The sequence below is a fragment of the Podarcis muralis genome, chromosome 8, assembly GCF_964188315.1.
Source record: "Podarcis muralis chromosome 8, rPodMur119.hap1.1, whole genome shotgun sequence".
Taxonomy (NCBI): domain Eukaryota; kingdom Metazoa; phylum Chordata; class Lepidosauria; order Squamata; family Lacertidae; genus Podarcis; species Podarcis muralis.
In genome coordinates this window covers 32,478,057-32,490,672 of record NC_135662.1, presented here as the reverse complement: position 1 = coordinate 32,490,672, position 12,616 = coordinate 32,478,057, and the positions used below count along the sequence as shown (strand labels likewise).

Genomic DNA, 12,616 nt, shown 5'->3' with positions numbered 1-12,616 from the left:
AAACAATTTTTTTAACAGCAGGTGCTGACACCACAAGCTGCTGTGTGGATTTCCACCAGCACTTCTCTTTCCCCAGGGCCCATTTCATGTTCTATCTGAAGAGGACAAGGGTGATCATCATAGCTCCTTTTCCGAACCAAGCATCTGCCTACTCTTCTGACTGGCAAGGTCATTTAACACCTTGTTGTCAGACAGACCTTCAGCTAACAGGATCTTTGTGTAGGTTAACCATAGCTTAGATTTCTCAATAACATTCATAACTTACTGTTTGCAGCTACCTAAAATTAAAAGGGTTGCAGAAGTACTCTGACTGCCAGTCAATTTCAGAGCAAGGAAGAACAGCACAATTTCACAGAAGATTTTTTTTATTAACAATGCATAGAGATGTCATCTGCTAGGCCCCTAGAAGAGAAGACAAACTCAGATTAGAAACATTTCAATTGGTGAATATTTCACATTTCAGTGTTTTACTTGCCTTTATGTGCACACAAAAATCACTTTCAACCAAAAAGCCACTTATCTGGCTGCCTGTGGTGACTAAAAAATAGTAAAAGATGTGTTTCCCATAATTTACTACAGTAATTATTACTCTAAAACACACAAACAGTGCATAACCTAAAGTGCAGTCTAAAGTCCATCTTAACCACCCACCCAAATGATTTAAAATAGCACAAATAGAGCAATGGGGGCATAATTTGCTCTCTGAATAAGCAGCTTATGGCTTAACATGACAATATGAGTTCTGAATACAAAGGGAAGTAACAAAACTGCAATTCAACAGCTAGACAAACTGCCATCCACACCCACATTTGCTAACAATTCGCCCTACAAACCTCACACCTAAAGAACTTTAACTTGATTTTCTAGAATATCTGACATTTTTAATCCTGCACATTGGGGCAGTTTGGTCTAAATACTTTGTTGTAGAATTTTGCCATAGTTGTATCGCAATATACTACTTTATCCTGTGGGAGGCATGGTCACAGTATACTCACATGCACACAGAAAGACATACACAAGTTCCTCCCCCATCTTCTGCTGATCTTTGCAATGTTGGGCTGAGATGCCATTGCATTTCCTAGCTAGCAGAAGGGCAAGGAAAGCCCTCTTACTTGATTTACAAAGGCACTACTTCTGCCTCTGGCAGGGTGTCATCCCTAGAAAGTCTTAGTGTGCACAAACAGGAAGGAACCTTAAGATGTCATAGCTTTGGTATTGTGGCTGAAAGAGAAGTGCCTTTGCAAGCTAAGACTGTGGATTCACCACCTCTAATCCGTAAAGGTATAAGGAGCTCCTTTAGGAAGCAATACAATTAACATGTGATGCTCAGTTTCCCATCTGGGAACTGACCATGACAAGATCTGCTTAACTTTGTCAATGAATTCCCAAGACTCCCTGATTCCACATGAAGAAAATATTCTACAACCAGAAGCCTATATCCCTTGTGTACAAAAGATGTGTGAAGGAAACCCTTGCTACAAGTTTGTATTTTAGTGTTCTCCAGCCCAGCATACCATTAATTCATTCTCCTTATGAGCCGGTTAATCTGGTCTTCCCTGTTTCCTGCATCACCACCTTCTACAAAGTGAATAGTTTTCTTCTTCATTCCACCCCGTGGAGAAGACAGCTTGAATGGCCAGAGAAAGTTGTTTGCTGCTTTGAAGTTTTTGCCAACAGTATAGATTTCATGGATCAGATCCTCCATGCAAATGATGCCGTGTTTTTCTAAAAGTAGAGTTAGAAAAGGTTCAGAGTACAAAGTGCCTTCCCATTCATTGATTGTTGCAATCACCCTGCGGGTAGCTGAGAGAATGCAATTTGCCAAGTCACCCAAATGAGAGCATCGCAACCAAAAAGAAACTGGGACATGGGAAATGTATAGCACTATACACTGCACGTCCAACAAAATGGGCACATTTTGTCACTACTGTAAAGCCAGAATGTCCATCCCTCAAATAGTATAACTTGATAGTGGCACTCTGAAGACTCTACTTGTATTTGTTTGACATTAAGTTAAACTGAAGTTACTTTTTTCTATTGACTTCTAACGTTAAACCACAATCTTATTAGGCAAGAGCTGGTATAGTGTAATGTGGCTAGACATGAAAACCAGAATGTGTTAGGTTCAAATCTCAGCTCACAAATTGACAGCCTTCAGCAAGCCACTGCCTCATTACTCCATCTTGCAAAAATGGCATAATACTGGCACACCGTTAGAGAAAAGTTAGAGATCAGTGAAATACTTTCTATGTAAATGCAAAATGTTATGCTCAAGTTGGCCAGCAGGATTGCAAAGAATAATTGTCTCAGACGATACAAGAATGCAATAAGCTTGCAGATGTAGCGATACACTAAAATAATCCAGTACAAGTTGCCATAAGTTTACTTACCCAGGCATCTTTTGATGAGAGAGTTATCTGTCAAAGCAATGCGCTGCTTGTTGATCTTCCCAAAACCACGCTTGTAGATCAACTCATGCACAGATTTCAAGTTGGGGTAACTGGAACAAAAGATAAGACATGACAACAGCACTGCTAACTTAGTAACATAATGAAAATCAGCTGCTTGAATTTCTAAGTTAAAAATATAAAAATGTGTATACCGAATGCATGAGTTCACTGGCAATATTGTGTCCTCAATACCTTGCTGTTTGTCCATTCAGTACACATCTGTATTTACCACAGCCAACTAATTTCTAAAATTAAGTAGCTGTATCCAGACATAAGCTTTTGGGTTTGAATGCTGGGAACAAAACAGCTCTCTCACAAGGAATGAAAATTAGCATGAACAACTTCTGGCACACAGTGGAAGATTGCATTGGACAAGGCAGAAAGGAGGGTGTTGGGGGGGGGAATCATTTTTAGCCTAAGCAGGAAGGAAATCTGCTTAGAACATATTTATGACAGAGAGATGCCAGGGGAGAAATAATGGCTTATATTATGTATTTGTTTATTAACTAATTTTCTACCCTCCTCTTCTATTGCAATCACAATACAAAGGACAATGTACAAAAGTTAGACTCATAATTGGAAGGTAAAGGTAAAGAGACCCCTGACCGTTAGGTCCAGTCGCGGACGACTCTGGGGTTGTAGCGCTCATCTCGCTTTATTGGCCAAGGGAGCTGGCATACAGCTTCCGGGTCATGTGGCCAACATGACTAAGTCGTTTCTGTTGAAACCAGAGGAGCACACAGAAACGCAGTTTATCTTCCTGCCGGAGCGGTACCTTTTTATCTACTTGCACTTTGACGTACTTTCGAACTGCTAGGTGGGCAGGAGCTGGGACTGAACAACAGGAGCTCACCCCATCACGGGGATTCGAACCGCCTACCTTCTGATCAGCAAGCCCTAGGCTCTGTGGTTTAACCCACAGCACCACCTGCGTCCCTTCATAATTGGAAAGCATACATTTAAGTTCTGACACAAACTTAGGTCAGTAAAATACAAGCATGAAGTAGAGAAAAAGCATCCAACACAAGTCTACTATAACCACATTAAGATAACTTAACCCAGCAGGCCAAAAGCTTGCCAGATCAAAAATGTTTTCAATAAATGACATAAGGTAGGTGGTTTTTTTGGGAGGGGGCAAACTTATTGAGGCAGGTATTTCTGCATTCTCGACAGAAGGGATAGATGTCCCAACCAACTATGCTTCTACTACCATTAGAATGCAGTGAAGAGCCTATGTGAATCTTAAAAAGACAGGCTTATATGGGAGGAGAGCTACTACAGGTATCCTGGAGGCAAATCTTTTGGCCCAGAATTAGTTGCTGGGAACTATTACCACTTCCAGGACCATAGGAATTATTCACTATTTTAATACAACACTTTCTCAGATAGGAGTGATACTTTTAATTGTACAATCATACTGAATTTTGTTGTTCAGCAGGAACTAGAATGTGGTTTCCGATATAGAAATGCCACACTGGAAGTTTTCATCAGCAAGAAAAAGTATCATTTACCTACCTATACTCTAGTCCATAGCCCTTTGGATAACATAGGCCAGAAAGAGCCAACACCTGTATTATCATGAATTACTGTACTTCTCCAAACATTAGTCCAGAGCTAAAACTATCTAGCCCCTTATGTATTACAAAGATGAAGTTATTATGGAAGCAGACTTGGTATGAAGTAATCAACTTGGAGAAGATAACCAAGGTAGTTCCTCAAACAAAAATCCTTTCACAGGATTACTGGCAGTAAACTTTGCAATTCCAGACATTACAAAGTAGTTAAAAGTGACAAGAGGGAAAAGAGGCATGAAAGAGAACTTTGGTAAACAGATGAAGGTACAGTGGACCCTCTGGATACGAACTTCATTTGTTCTGGGGGCTGTGCACACCCAGAAAAATCTGTATTGAGACACCACTTCTACGCATGGCGTGACAGAGCGCTTCTGCGCATGCGGTGAAACCCAGAAAAATACTTCCAGGTTTGCCGCTTTCACAAGCCAAAGTTTACATTACTCAAGAGTATTGTAACCCAAGGGTCTACTGTACATTTATTTCTGTTACACATTCTGTACGGTATACAAAATAGTAACATTAAATGCACATGAAAACTTGTTGCATCATTCCACACAAGTGAAACTGCAAAGAAATATCTCTTGTGGGACATTAGCTGGTCATACATGGGCTACACTATGGATCAGTGTATTTTTTAAAATGCTGCCAACCTCATTATGCTTCAACCTTCTAAATATGTATGAGGCAATGTTCAGTCTGCGATTGCAGCGCAGAGTATAACTTTCTGCTCTGGAGCAGGAGGTGTAGAGACCACTTCGTCCAACGCAGACAAGCAGAAGGCAACATATATAGGGAACAATATATACCACTAAATTTAAGATTCAACTTACCCCCATGCAATGTAAGGTTCAACAATCCTCAGCATGTTAATGGATGCTTTGTTGAGTTTCACAAATGTGCCATTGAAAATTTGACGCAGGCGAAGAAGCTGCAGTACCTTGCGAACCTTGGGACTAACGCCATTAATTCTAAAAGTGTAGTAAAACATGTTTCTTTTCAGTACGGTCTCCAAACAGATTTAACGACCAGCTACTTCCAATGAAAGCTTTGATCATATTAGTAAAACATGTAACACTCCAGATAGCTGAACTTACATTATAATTAACATACCAATGACATTTATTTTTAATGGATAGCATTAAAGATAATTTTGCCCCCCACACAAAGAGTCCACTAAAGGATTAAAAAAAATCCTACCAAAACACAGTCCTTGCCCACTTCAAAATAAGGAGCATTTAGAAAAAGTGGCAACCGTTATGCAATCCAAGATAAGCAAGAGGCCTTCATTGTGTTAGCAACCTATACAAATGATTCCACCCACCCACCCCAGAATTTCCATGGAGCAAACTGTACCACCTTTCATTTTTCAGGCAAAGACATGTTTATTCTTCTTACACTTCATTTTTTAGGTCAAGACATGTTTATTCTCCATACTCTTCCATCTGTTTTATCGCTACTCCTCTGCCATTGTGGCTCAGCTGTGCTCATTTTCACAGAAAGCTACTACTGTTGGTAGCAAACTAAACCCAAACGAGGTATTGAGGGGGTAGAACACTGGCAGCTTTTGAGCACCAGGATCTAAATATGCGAAATACCATTTTAAATGCTACTTTGGATGCTATTAATGAATTATTTTATTATGTTATTTTATTAGCCATCACTGATTCTTAGCCAGTCAGAAGGCTTTCAGGGAGAAATCAAAATAAATTAAGTGACTAAATTACACCTAGACCATAAGCAGAACAAAGTACTCGTGCATTTTTAACTCAAAATGAAGTCCGAGCGTGCTCAGTGGAGCTTTCCTCAATATACTAAAACTTGTGGGATATTACTTAAAAATACAAAGCAAAAAGTTATGCTCTTTCACTTTGAAATCAATTAGGCCTCAACACTGATATAAGGCTGAAAGTCTTGCTCTGCATTAGGCCCAACGTGTATAATTTGAATGTTAAGTAAAATTATATTTATTTATATTTAATCATTCATGCATTAAATTTATATACCGCCCTTCATCCGAAGATTTCAGGGTGGTTCACAAGATAAAAATACAGGATAAAAGCATAAATATTTGGAACAAAATCAAAACTACTACCACCCCTCCCCTAAACACATTTAAAATATTTTTATTTTATTTATTCTGAAACCTGGACTTCATGGAACTTCCCACCAGCTGGTCAATTCTCTAGGCACACAGCTTTAGAACTGTTTTTATCTAAGGGTAACCTGAATAAAGAGGCTTCTACACAAGGTATTTTTGAATTAGTCTCATAAAGGACAGTGCTGCTGCAAAGGCTTAGGTCATAGAAAGGATTGCCCCTCAAACAGCTGCAACCCCCAGCACCCTTAACAAACTACAGTTCCCCAGGATTCTTTGGGGGGAAGACATGTTCCTTACATATACAGTGTGGGCATGAGACCAACTGCTGTTAATTTATGTGATAGCACAACACATTTGTTCATCTTACCCTCTGATCCTGATCACAAATGCCAGTTTTGGTTCAGCAGGTACATAGTAATTGCCAGCTTTGCGAGCCATGCGGGCCATGCGAATTTCGCGCCGGTACATCTGCCTGTACTCTTTGTGGTATAACTCAGCCCTTTTATAGATTAATTTTCGTTCAGCAATTCGCAACTGAAAACAGAAGAGAATATTATTACATTTTCTAAGTAAATATATGCACATTTATTACATCTTTGTCTCTGTCTTCCTTCAGAGGATCAGGACAGCATACATCATGGGTAGGCAAATTAAGGCCCAGGGGCCAGCCCAAACATCTTCTAAATCTGGCCCACAGAAGGTCCGGGAATCAGTGTGTCTTTACAGGAGTAGAATGTGTCCTTTATTTAAAATGCATCTCTTGGTTATTTGTGGGGCATAGGAATTCGGGTTTCCCCCCCAAAATATAGTCTGGCCCCCCACAAGGTCTGAGGGATAGTGGACCAGCCCCCTGCTGAAAAGGTGTGCTGACCCCTGGATACATCATTCTCCCTCATTTATTTAGTACAGTGGTACCTTTGGATACGAACGGGGATCGCATCCTGAAGCGAATGTAACCCGTGCCTGCACGAGTCGCAATTCGTCGCTTCCGCGCATGCACGTGATGTCATTTTGACCGTCTGTGCATGCACAAGCGGTGAAATCCGGAAGTAACACATTCCATTACTTCCGGGTCCAAGCGGAACGCAACCCAAAATCGCTCAACCTGAAGCATATTTAACCTGAGGTATGACTGTACCTTTATATCATGGCTTTCTTCCATCATGGAGTTTAAAGTTTTTTCCAAGTGGCCTCTTATCCAGGCACTGACCAGCTCCAGACCCACTTAGCTTCAGCAGTTATCTGCATCAGATACCCTCATCATGCAACCCAGAGCTTTCCAAACTTTTCATGTAGGTGACACACTTTTTAGACATGCATCATTTCACGACACAGCAATTCAGTTTTACTAACAAACCATGGGTTAAACTAACCCCTTTCCAGCGCTGAGCGTGTTTGCACAACAAACCTATACACTGCAATCGACACACTAATGTGTCGCGACACACAGTTTGGAAAGCTCTGATGTAACCTCACTGAAAGTAAGTGGCCCAGTGAGCTTCATAACCGAGTAGGGATTTGAACTTGGGTCTTTTGAAGTCCTAGTCTGACACTCTAACTACAATTCCACACTGGTTCTTACCTTTATTAACCTGTAATAGCGCAAAGGTGGGCGGAGTACTATAATTATCAAATAGCTTCTTTTTTGTGTGTGATCAGTCTATGCTGGGTGCACACATGCACATACATAGTTTTGATGGTGCTTGCTTGGAATGAATGCTTACTTGCTTTTCTTATCTTGCTTTTTTAAAGAAGGGGGGAGCAAGGTCCCAGCCTTGGTAGAGCCAAGGCTGGGGGAGGTGAGTTTTGTAACTGAGTGGTTAAGGCAAGGAACCCCTTCAATGAGATGCAAGAAGAGAATGGATAAAGGGCATTTGGTTAAGAGCTTTATAATCTCTATAATGAAAAAGGCCACTGATAACCATCTCACTAATATATCTGAAAGATGTTGAATATGTATGGGAAAGGTGGCTCTGGTGCCAGCTACAGCTGCTCATGGGAAAGAAGACATAAGCCAGAATGAGGACAATATTGTTTCTAGATATACACTAAGCAGTGGAGAGTATTTAAAAAACTAGATTTTTGATCCATATATTACAAGCTTTTTGCAGGCAGATCAATCTGCCTACTAATTTTATAGAGCCACAAAAAGTTAACAGGCCAACTACCTAAGTTGTCACACACAAAAATCCAATTTTGCAGCTTAATGGTATCCCCTCTTAACATACCACATGGAACATTGTTACTGTATCAAGGCAAAACAAGCCATGGGTTAAATTGCATCTAGCACAACTCCATTAATAAAAGCTACATTAATAAAAGCTGTAATCCTGCATATACTAGGAATATGCTCCACTAAACACAATAGGGCTTATTTCTGTGTAACATGCATATGGACAAGACTGTTAAGTTATATTCACCTTCTTTTGGACCAACAGCTTTTTCAGACGTTTGGCCTTCATATCAGCAAAAGCCTTCCGTTTCTTCAAAAGGCTCTCGGGAACCGAAGGCAACTTCTTCTTCGCTCTACATTAGAAAGCAAAAGACATATACATCTTAATATGTATGTTTCTTCTCATGCATACTGCACACAAAAAGAAACAACCTAATAGCCATACAATATCTTTTAAGACTTGTTAGTAGAAAACTATTGCAGCTGTACAACACTGCATTATTAACCAAATTACTTTATTCAAACTTTTCTCTCCAGAGACAGGTTTATTGCTTTCCTGAATTTCCAGATATCAAGCAGTTTTGATTTCCTGAGATATAGCTATGTGAAACTCATTGTTACCACTGTTGGTAGTTATAAACATGTTTAACAAACCAGTGGCCTGCAAAGCTGGAGTGTTTTTTTGGGAGATTTATAAATTATCTTAAAATCCCAAATTATAATACTGGTATTTTAAAAGCAAAACTACTTGCACCCCACTCCTGGAAAAATAGTTTCTATAAAAATAATTCCAGTGTAATCTCAGGGCCATGGGTTCGAGCCCCATGTTGGGCAGAAAGATTCCTGCCTTGCAGGGGTTGGACTAGATGACCCTCGGGAACCCTTCCAATACAACAATCGTATGTATGGTTAACGATCGTAACAGCGGGTCAAAGCCTTTTTTCCGGGGCTATGCAAGACAAATGCGGACAAACGGCCTGTAAAGCGAGATGAGCGCCGCAACCCCTGAGTCGTCTGCGACTGGACTTAACCATCAGGGGTCCTTTACCTTACGCAAGAAAAAGCGCTCAAAAATCCCCAAGTAACCAATGCTTCCGAATTTTCTGGCCTACCTCAACCAACGGAGCTGGGCGCGTGTGCCGGAAGGCTACAGCTAGGCCTAACCGCGCCACGCAAACCACCAGACCAGCACGGCCTGCATGAAGCGAGGCGGCCAAGTGAGTCTGGAAGCTGCCAACGGCGGTCGCGGCCTTCCCGCTCGTCTCCAGCTCCGCTCATTCCCCAGAAATGAACCCCTCGCAACGCGCCCCACTGCAACAGGGAGGGACACTTCCTAGTCCCCAGCCGCATCCCTCTGAATGAACCCCTCCGTCTCCCGAGAAAACATTCGCTAAGAAGGCTCAGCAAAAGCCTCTTCAGAATACGGAGCCCTCAGCGGCGAAGGCCGAGAAACAAAACACAGGAAACGCTTTCTTAATGTCGCGGATGGCAACGGATTGTACCGAGGAAGAAAAAGCTACTCACTCTTCGCCCGCCATGGTCGCCGCCGGAAAAGAAAGAGCTGGCGCATGCGCGGTGAACTTGAAGACTCTTTCCGCCGCCTAGTGGAAGGGACCATTAAACGCAAAGCCCCAGCTTTAGGTGTCTCAAGCGATGCCTGTGGCGAAAAAGGAAGAATGCCTACGTAAGAGCCGGAGCTGTAGCACATGCGTAACTGTCATTAACTCCTTGATGCGGTGAATATCCAGGTATTTGAGGGAATGAGAAAATAAGACATGACACACACACCAAATAAAAGTTGATGATTAGAACAACCTCTTTTTCCAAGCAGTGAATTTTGATGTGTGTTATATTCAGGTCTGGTGTTATAAACCAGCTTTTCGATATTGTTGGTAGACATACACGGAGTGGCATCTTGAATTCTCAGATTCTGGGCGATTAAAAATAGTACGTTTTATATATTTCTCTTGAAGTATGTAAAGGGCATGTAGCCATGTACACTTTGCACAGCTATGCACATGGTTATTCTGTAGTTACTCCCAGTGAGTTCTGTGAGGTGCATAGAATTTCAGCCTTGACATTAGAACACTTTACTTTCCCGGTTGCCCTGCGACCGCAAAACCCAAGGAAAGTATGCTCTGGATTGCCGGACCAACGCAGCAAGGTCCACTGGGAGGCTGCCCCTCTGCCTCCCAGGAAGAACCTCATGGCAATGGGAGACCAATCTGGTGCTATCCATTGGCCAATGAAGGAGCCCCTGCGCCAGTGTTTGCTTTCCTTCTCTTTCCCGATCATTTTTCCCGTTTGTATCATGTGTCTTCGATTGTAGAACATTATAGGTGTTTTTAAGCGCTGATATGAATGATTAACATCGCTTCTTGCGTGAAAGGTGTACAGGACGTAAATTAAGATGGGCACTCCTATATACACTTATCTGGGACTAAAGCCCTATTGAACACTTCTGAGCAAACGTATGTTGGACTACAGCGTAAGCACAATGAAACTCGGAGCAAATTTAAAATTGATAGATGACAAGTTAAAACTACATCTCCCAGCATACATTGTCAAGTGGGGCGGGCCAAAATAAAAATTATTGCTTCAGTGCATCATGGGTTCTGTAGTCTTTGCCAGCTGTGCCCTAAGTCTAGACCTGCCGCTATGCATTATGGTGAATGTAGGCAATTTATATTAACTTCTCCCCAAGGAATAGCTAAGCCTTAGTGGCCAGTGTGGCACGAAAATATAATTTCCTGTACGAAGCTCACTGTTTGCCAACGCTTAGGCCTCTACCCAGATACTTGGGAGTAAGAGCACATAGGATTACTGTCACGCCGCAAGTCAGCGTGCTGCGTCGGACTGCAGCCCCATCCTATGCTGTTAGGTGCGCCTAAGTCCATTCAAATCAACGGGTTCAGTTAGGCTTGCCCAGTTTAGCGTTGCAGCTCTGTCTCCGAGGGTAACGGACTGTGGGCGAAGCCGCTCACATGAAGGTGAGCTGACAAAAGCTTAAAGACCCTGTGGTCTGCCTAGGAGAAAGCACCAAAGAACTCAACGGGACTTACTTCTGAGTAGGGAAAAAAAAATTCGCAGTGTACCAACACTTCTGTCCTGCATACTCAGCCCGCCCCCTTTCCACGTTTACGGTACCATCGCTTTAAATGGGACTCTCCTTTTTATATATTAAAAAAAGTGTGCACATGAGCGCGACTCTCGGCAGCCTGTGCTTCCTGGAGGTCGTGGCACTCAGGAACATGATTGTTTAAGAAAACAGAAAAGAGGCAGCAGAGGCGCAGATCGCACAGGCTGGGTGGGCCTAGCAGCGCGGAGAACAGTGCGCGCTGCCGCCGCCGCGCTTGACTGCGCCGTCGTGGCCGGACTGGGCTCTCTGGTTAATAAAGGAGGGCGGCGCTGCTGGGCGGAAACGTGACGGGAATAGAGGGGGGAAGGCCTAGGAATGCAAAGTGGGCGACGAGGAGGCGGGGCCGGGCTGGGAAGCGCGGATGATGGTGGGTTTGGGGGCGGGAGGGTTGGCGGAGGGGGGCCTGGTTTCCTCTCGCCGGGGCTATATAGAGCGCCGAGTGGTGGGAAAATGTTCACTTTCAGGGGCGAGGTGCTGAGGTTGGGCACAGCCGCAAGGCGGAGGGGACAGGTAGGGCTAAGGCGCGAGGAGCGTGAGAGGGGTAGTAGTAGCAGCAGGAGCAGCAGCAGCCGCGGCCGCCTCACCGCTCAGCCTTTTCCGCGAGCTGGGAAGGTGGCAGTCGGACGCCCCTTCGCGTGAGTCCTGCGGGGCGTGTTTGTTCTGAGAGCGCGGAGGAAGCGCAGCAGGAGCCTCCGAGGGAAACTTGTTCCGTGCGCTGCTTTAACTTGCCGCTCGCGGTGGTCACCTCAGGGTAGGAGGGCGCTGAGAGATTTGCCCTTCCTTTAGAGTGCCCGTAGCAAGAAGTAGTGGCCACTGCCGCCGCCGCCGCCACCGAAGGCGACTGAAAGAGCGAAGCCGGAGGCGGCCCTTGAGGTGCCCTTAGGAGGCTTGGCCGGTGCCTAGCGCAGAGTTCCTGCCTTAAGCGCGGAAGCAGCTTGCGCGCTCCCTTCGCTGTCCGAGGAGGCAGAGAGCGGGCAGTTTCTGCGCCCCTGGCTATGCTCGGGCGCGCTGCCCCTCGCTGAATTGTCGAGGCGCGCGCGCTCTCCCGGCTTCTCCGCGCGAGGGGACTCCGAAGTAGCCTTTTTAGGGCGCCGCGAGCTGCTGCTGCTGCTCAGTCGCCCGCTTCTCCTCCTCTCGCTGCTCCTCCCGGCTCCCCGACCCCCCTCCAAGGGAGCCGCCACC

The 12,616-nt window shown here is 43.9% G+C and overlaps 1 protein-coding gene across 1 annotated transcript; it reads right to left on the bottom strand.

Moving 5' to 3' along the window:
* Positions 1–347: 347 nt before the first annotated feature.
* On the bottom strand, positions 348–9,952 carry RPL7 (ribosomal protein L7). The gene is made up of 7 exons (XM_028736707.2): positions 9,820–9,952; positions 8,543–8,648; positions 6,490–6,656; positions 4,855–4,992; positions 2,391–2,500; positions 1,515–1,725; positions 348–402 (listed from the first exon to the last, which is right to left on the bottom strand). Exons 1-6 carry the CDS (start codon positions 9,831–9,833, stop codon positions 1,517–1,519), a joined length of 744 nt encoding a protein of 247 aa, XP_028592540.1. The 5' UTR covers positions 9,834–9,952; the 3' UTR covers positions 348–402; positions 1,515–1,516.
* Between the last annotated feature and the right edge of the window lie 2,664 nt (positions 9,953–12,616).

What these genes read in the sequence shown, in the direction of transcription:
- RPL7 (XM_028736707.2), bottom strand. An exon ending in AGCTGTTGGTCCAAAAGAAG is followed by an intron (nt 6,657 to 8,542) that starts GTGAATATAACT and finishes TTCTGTTTTCAG; the next exon opens with TTGCGAATTGCTGAACGAAA. An exon ending in TTTGTGATCAGGATCAGAGG is followed by an intron (nt 4,993 to 6,489) that starts GTAAGATGAACA and finishes CTACACTTTTAG; the next exon opens with AATTAATGGCGTTAGTCCCA.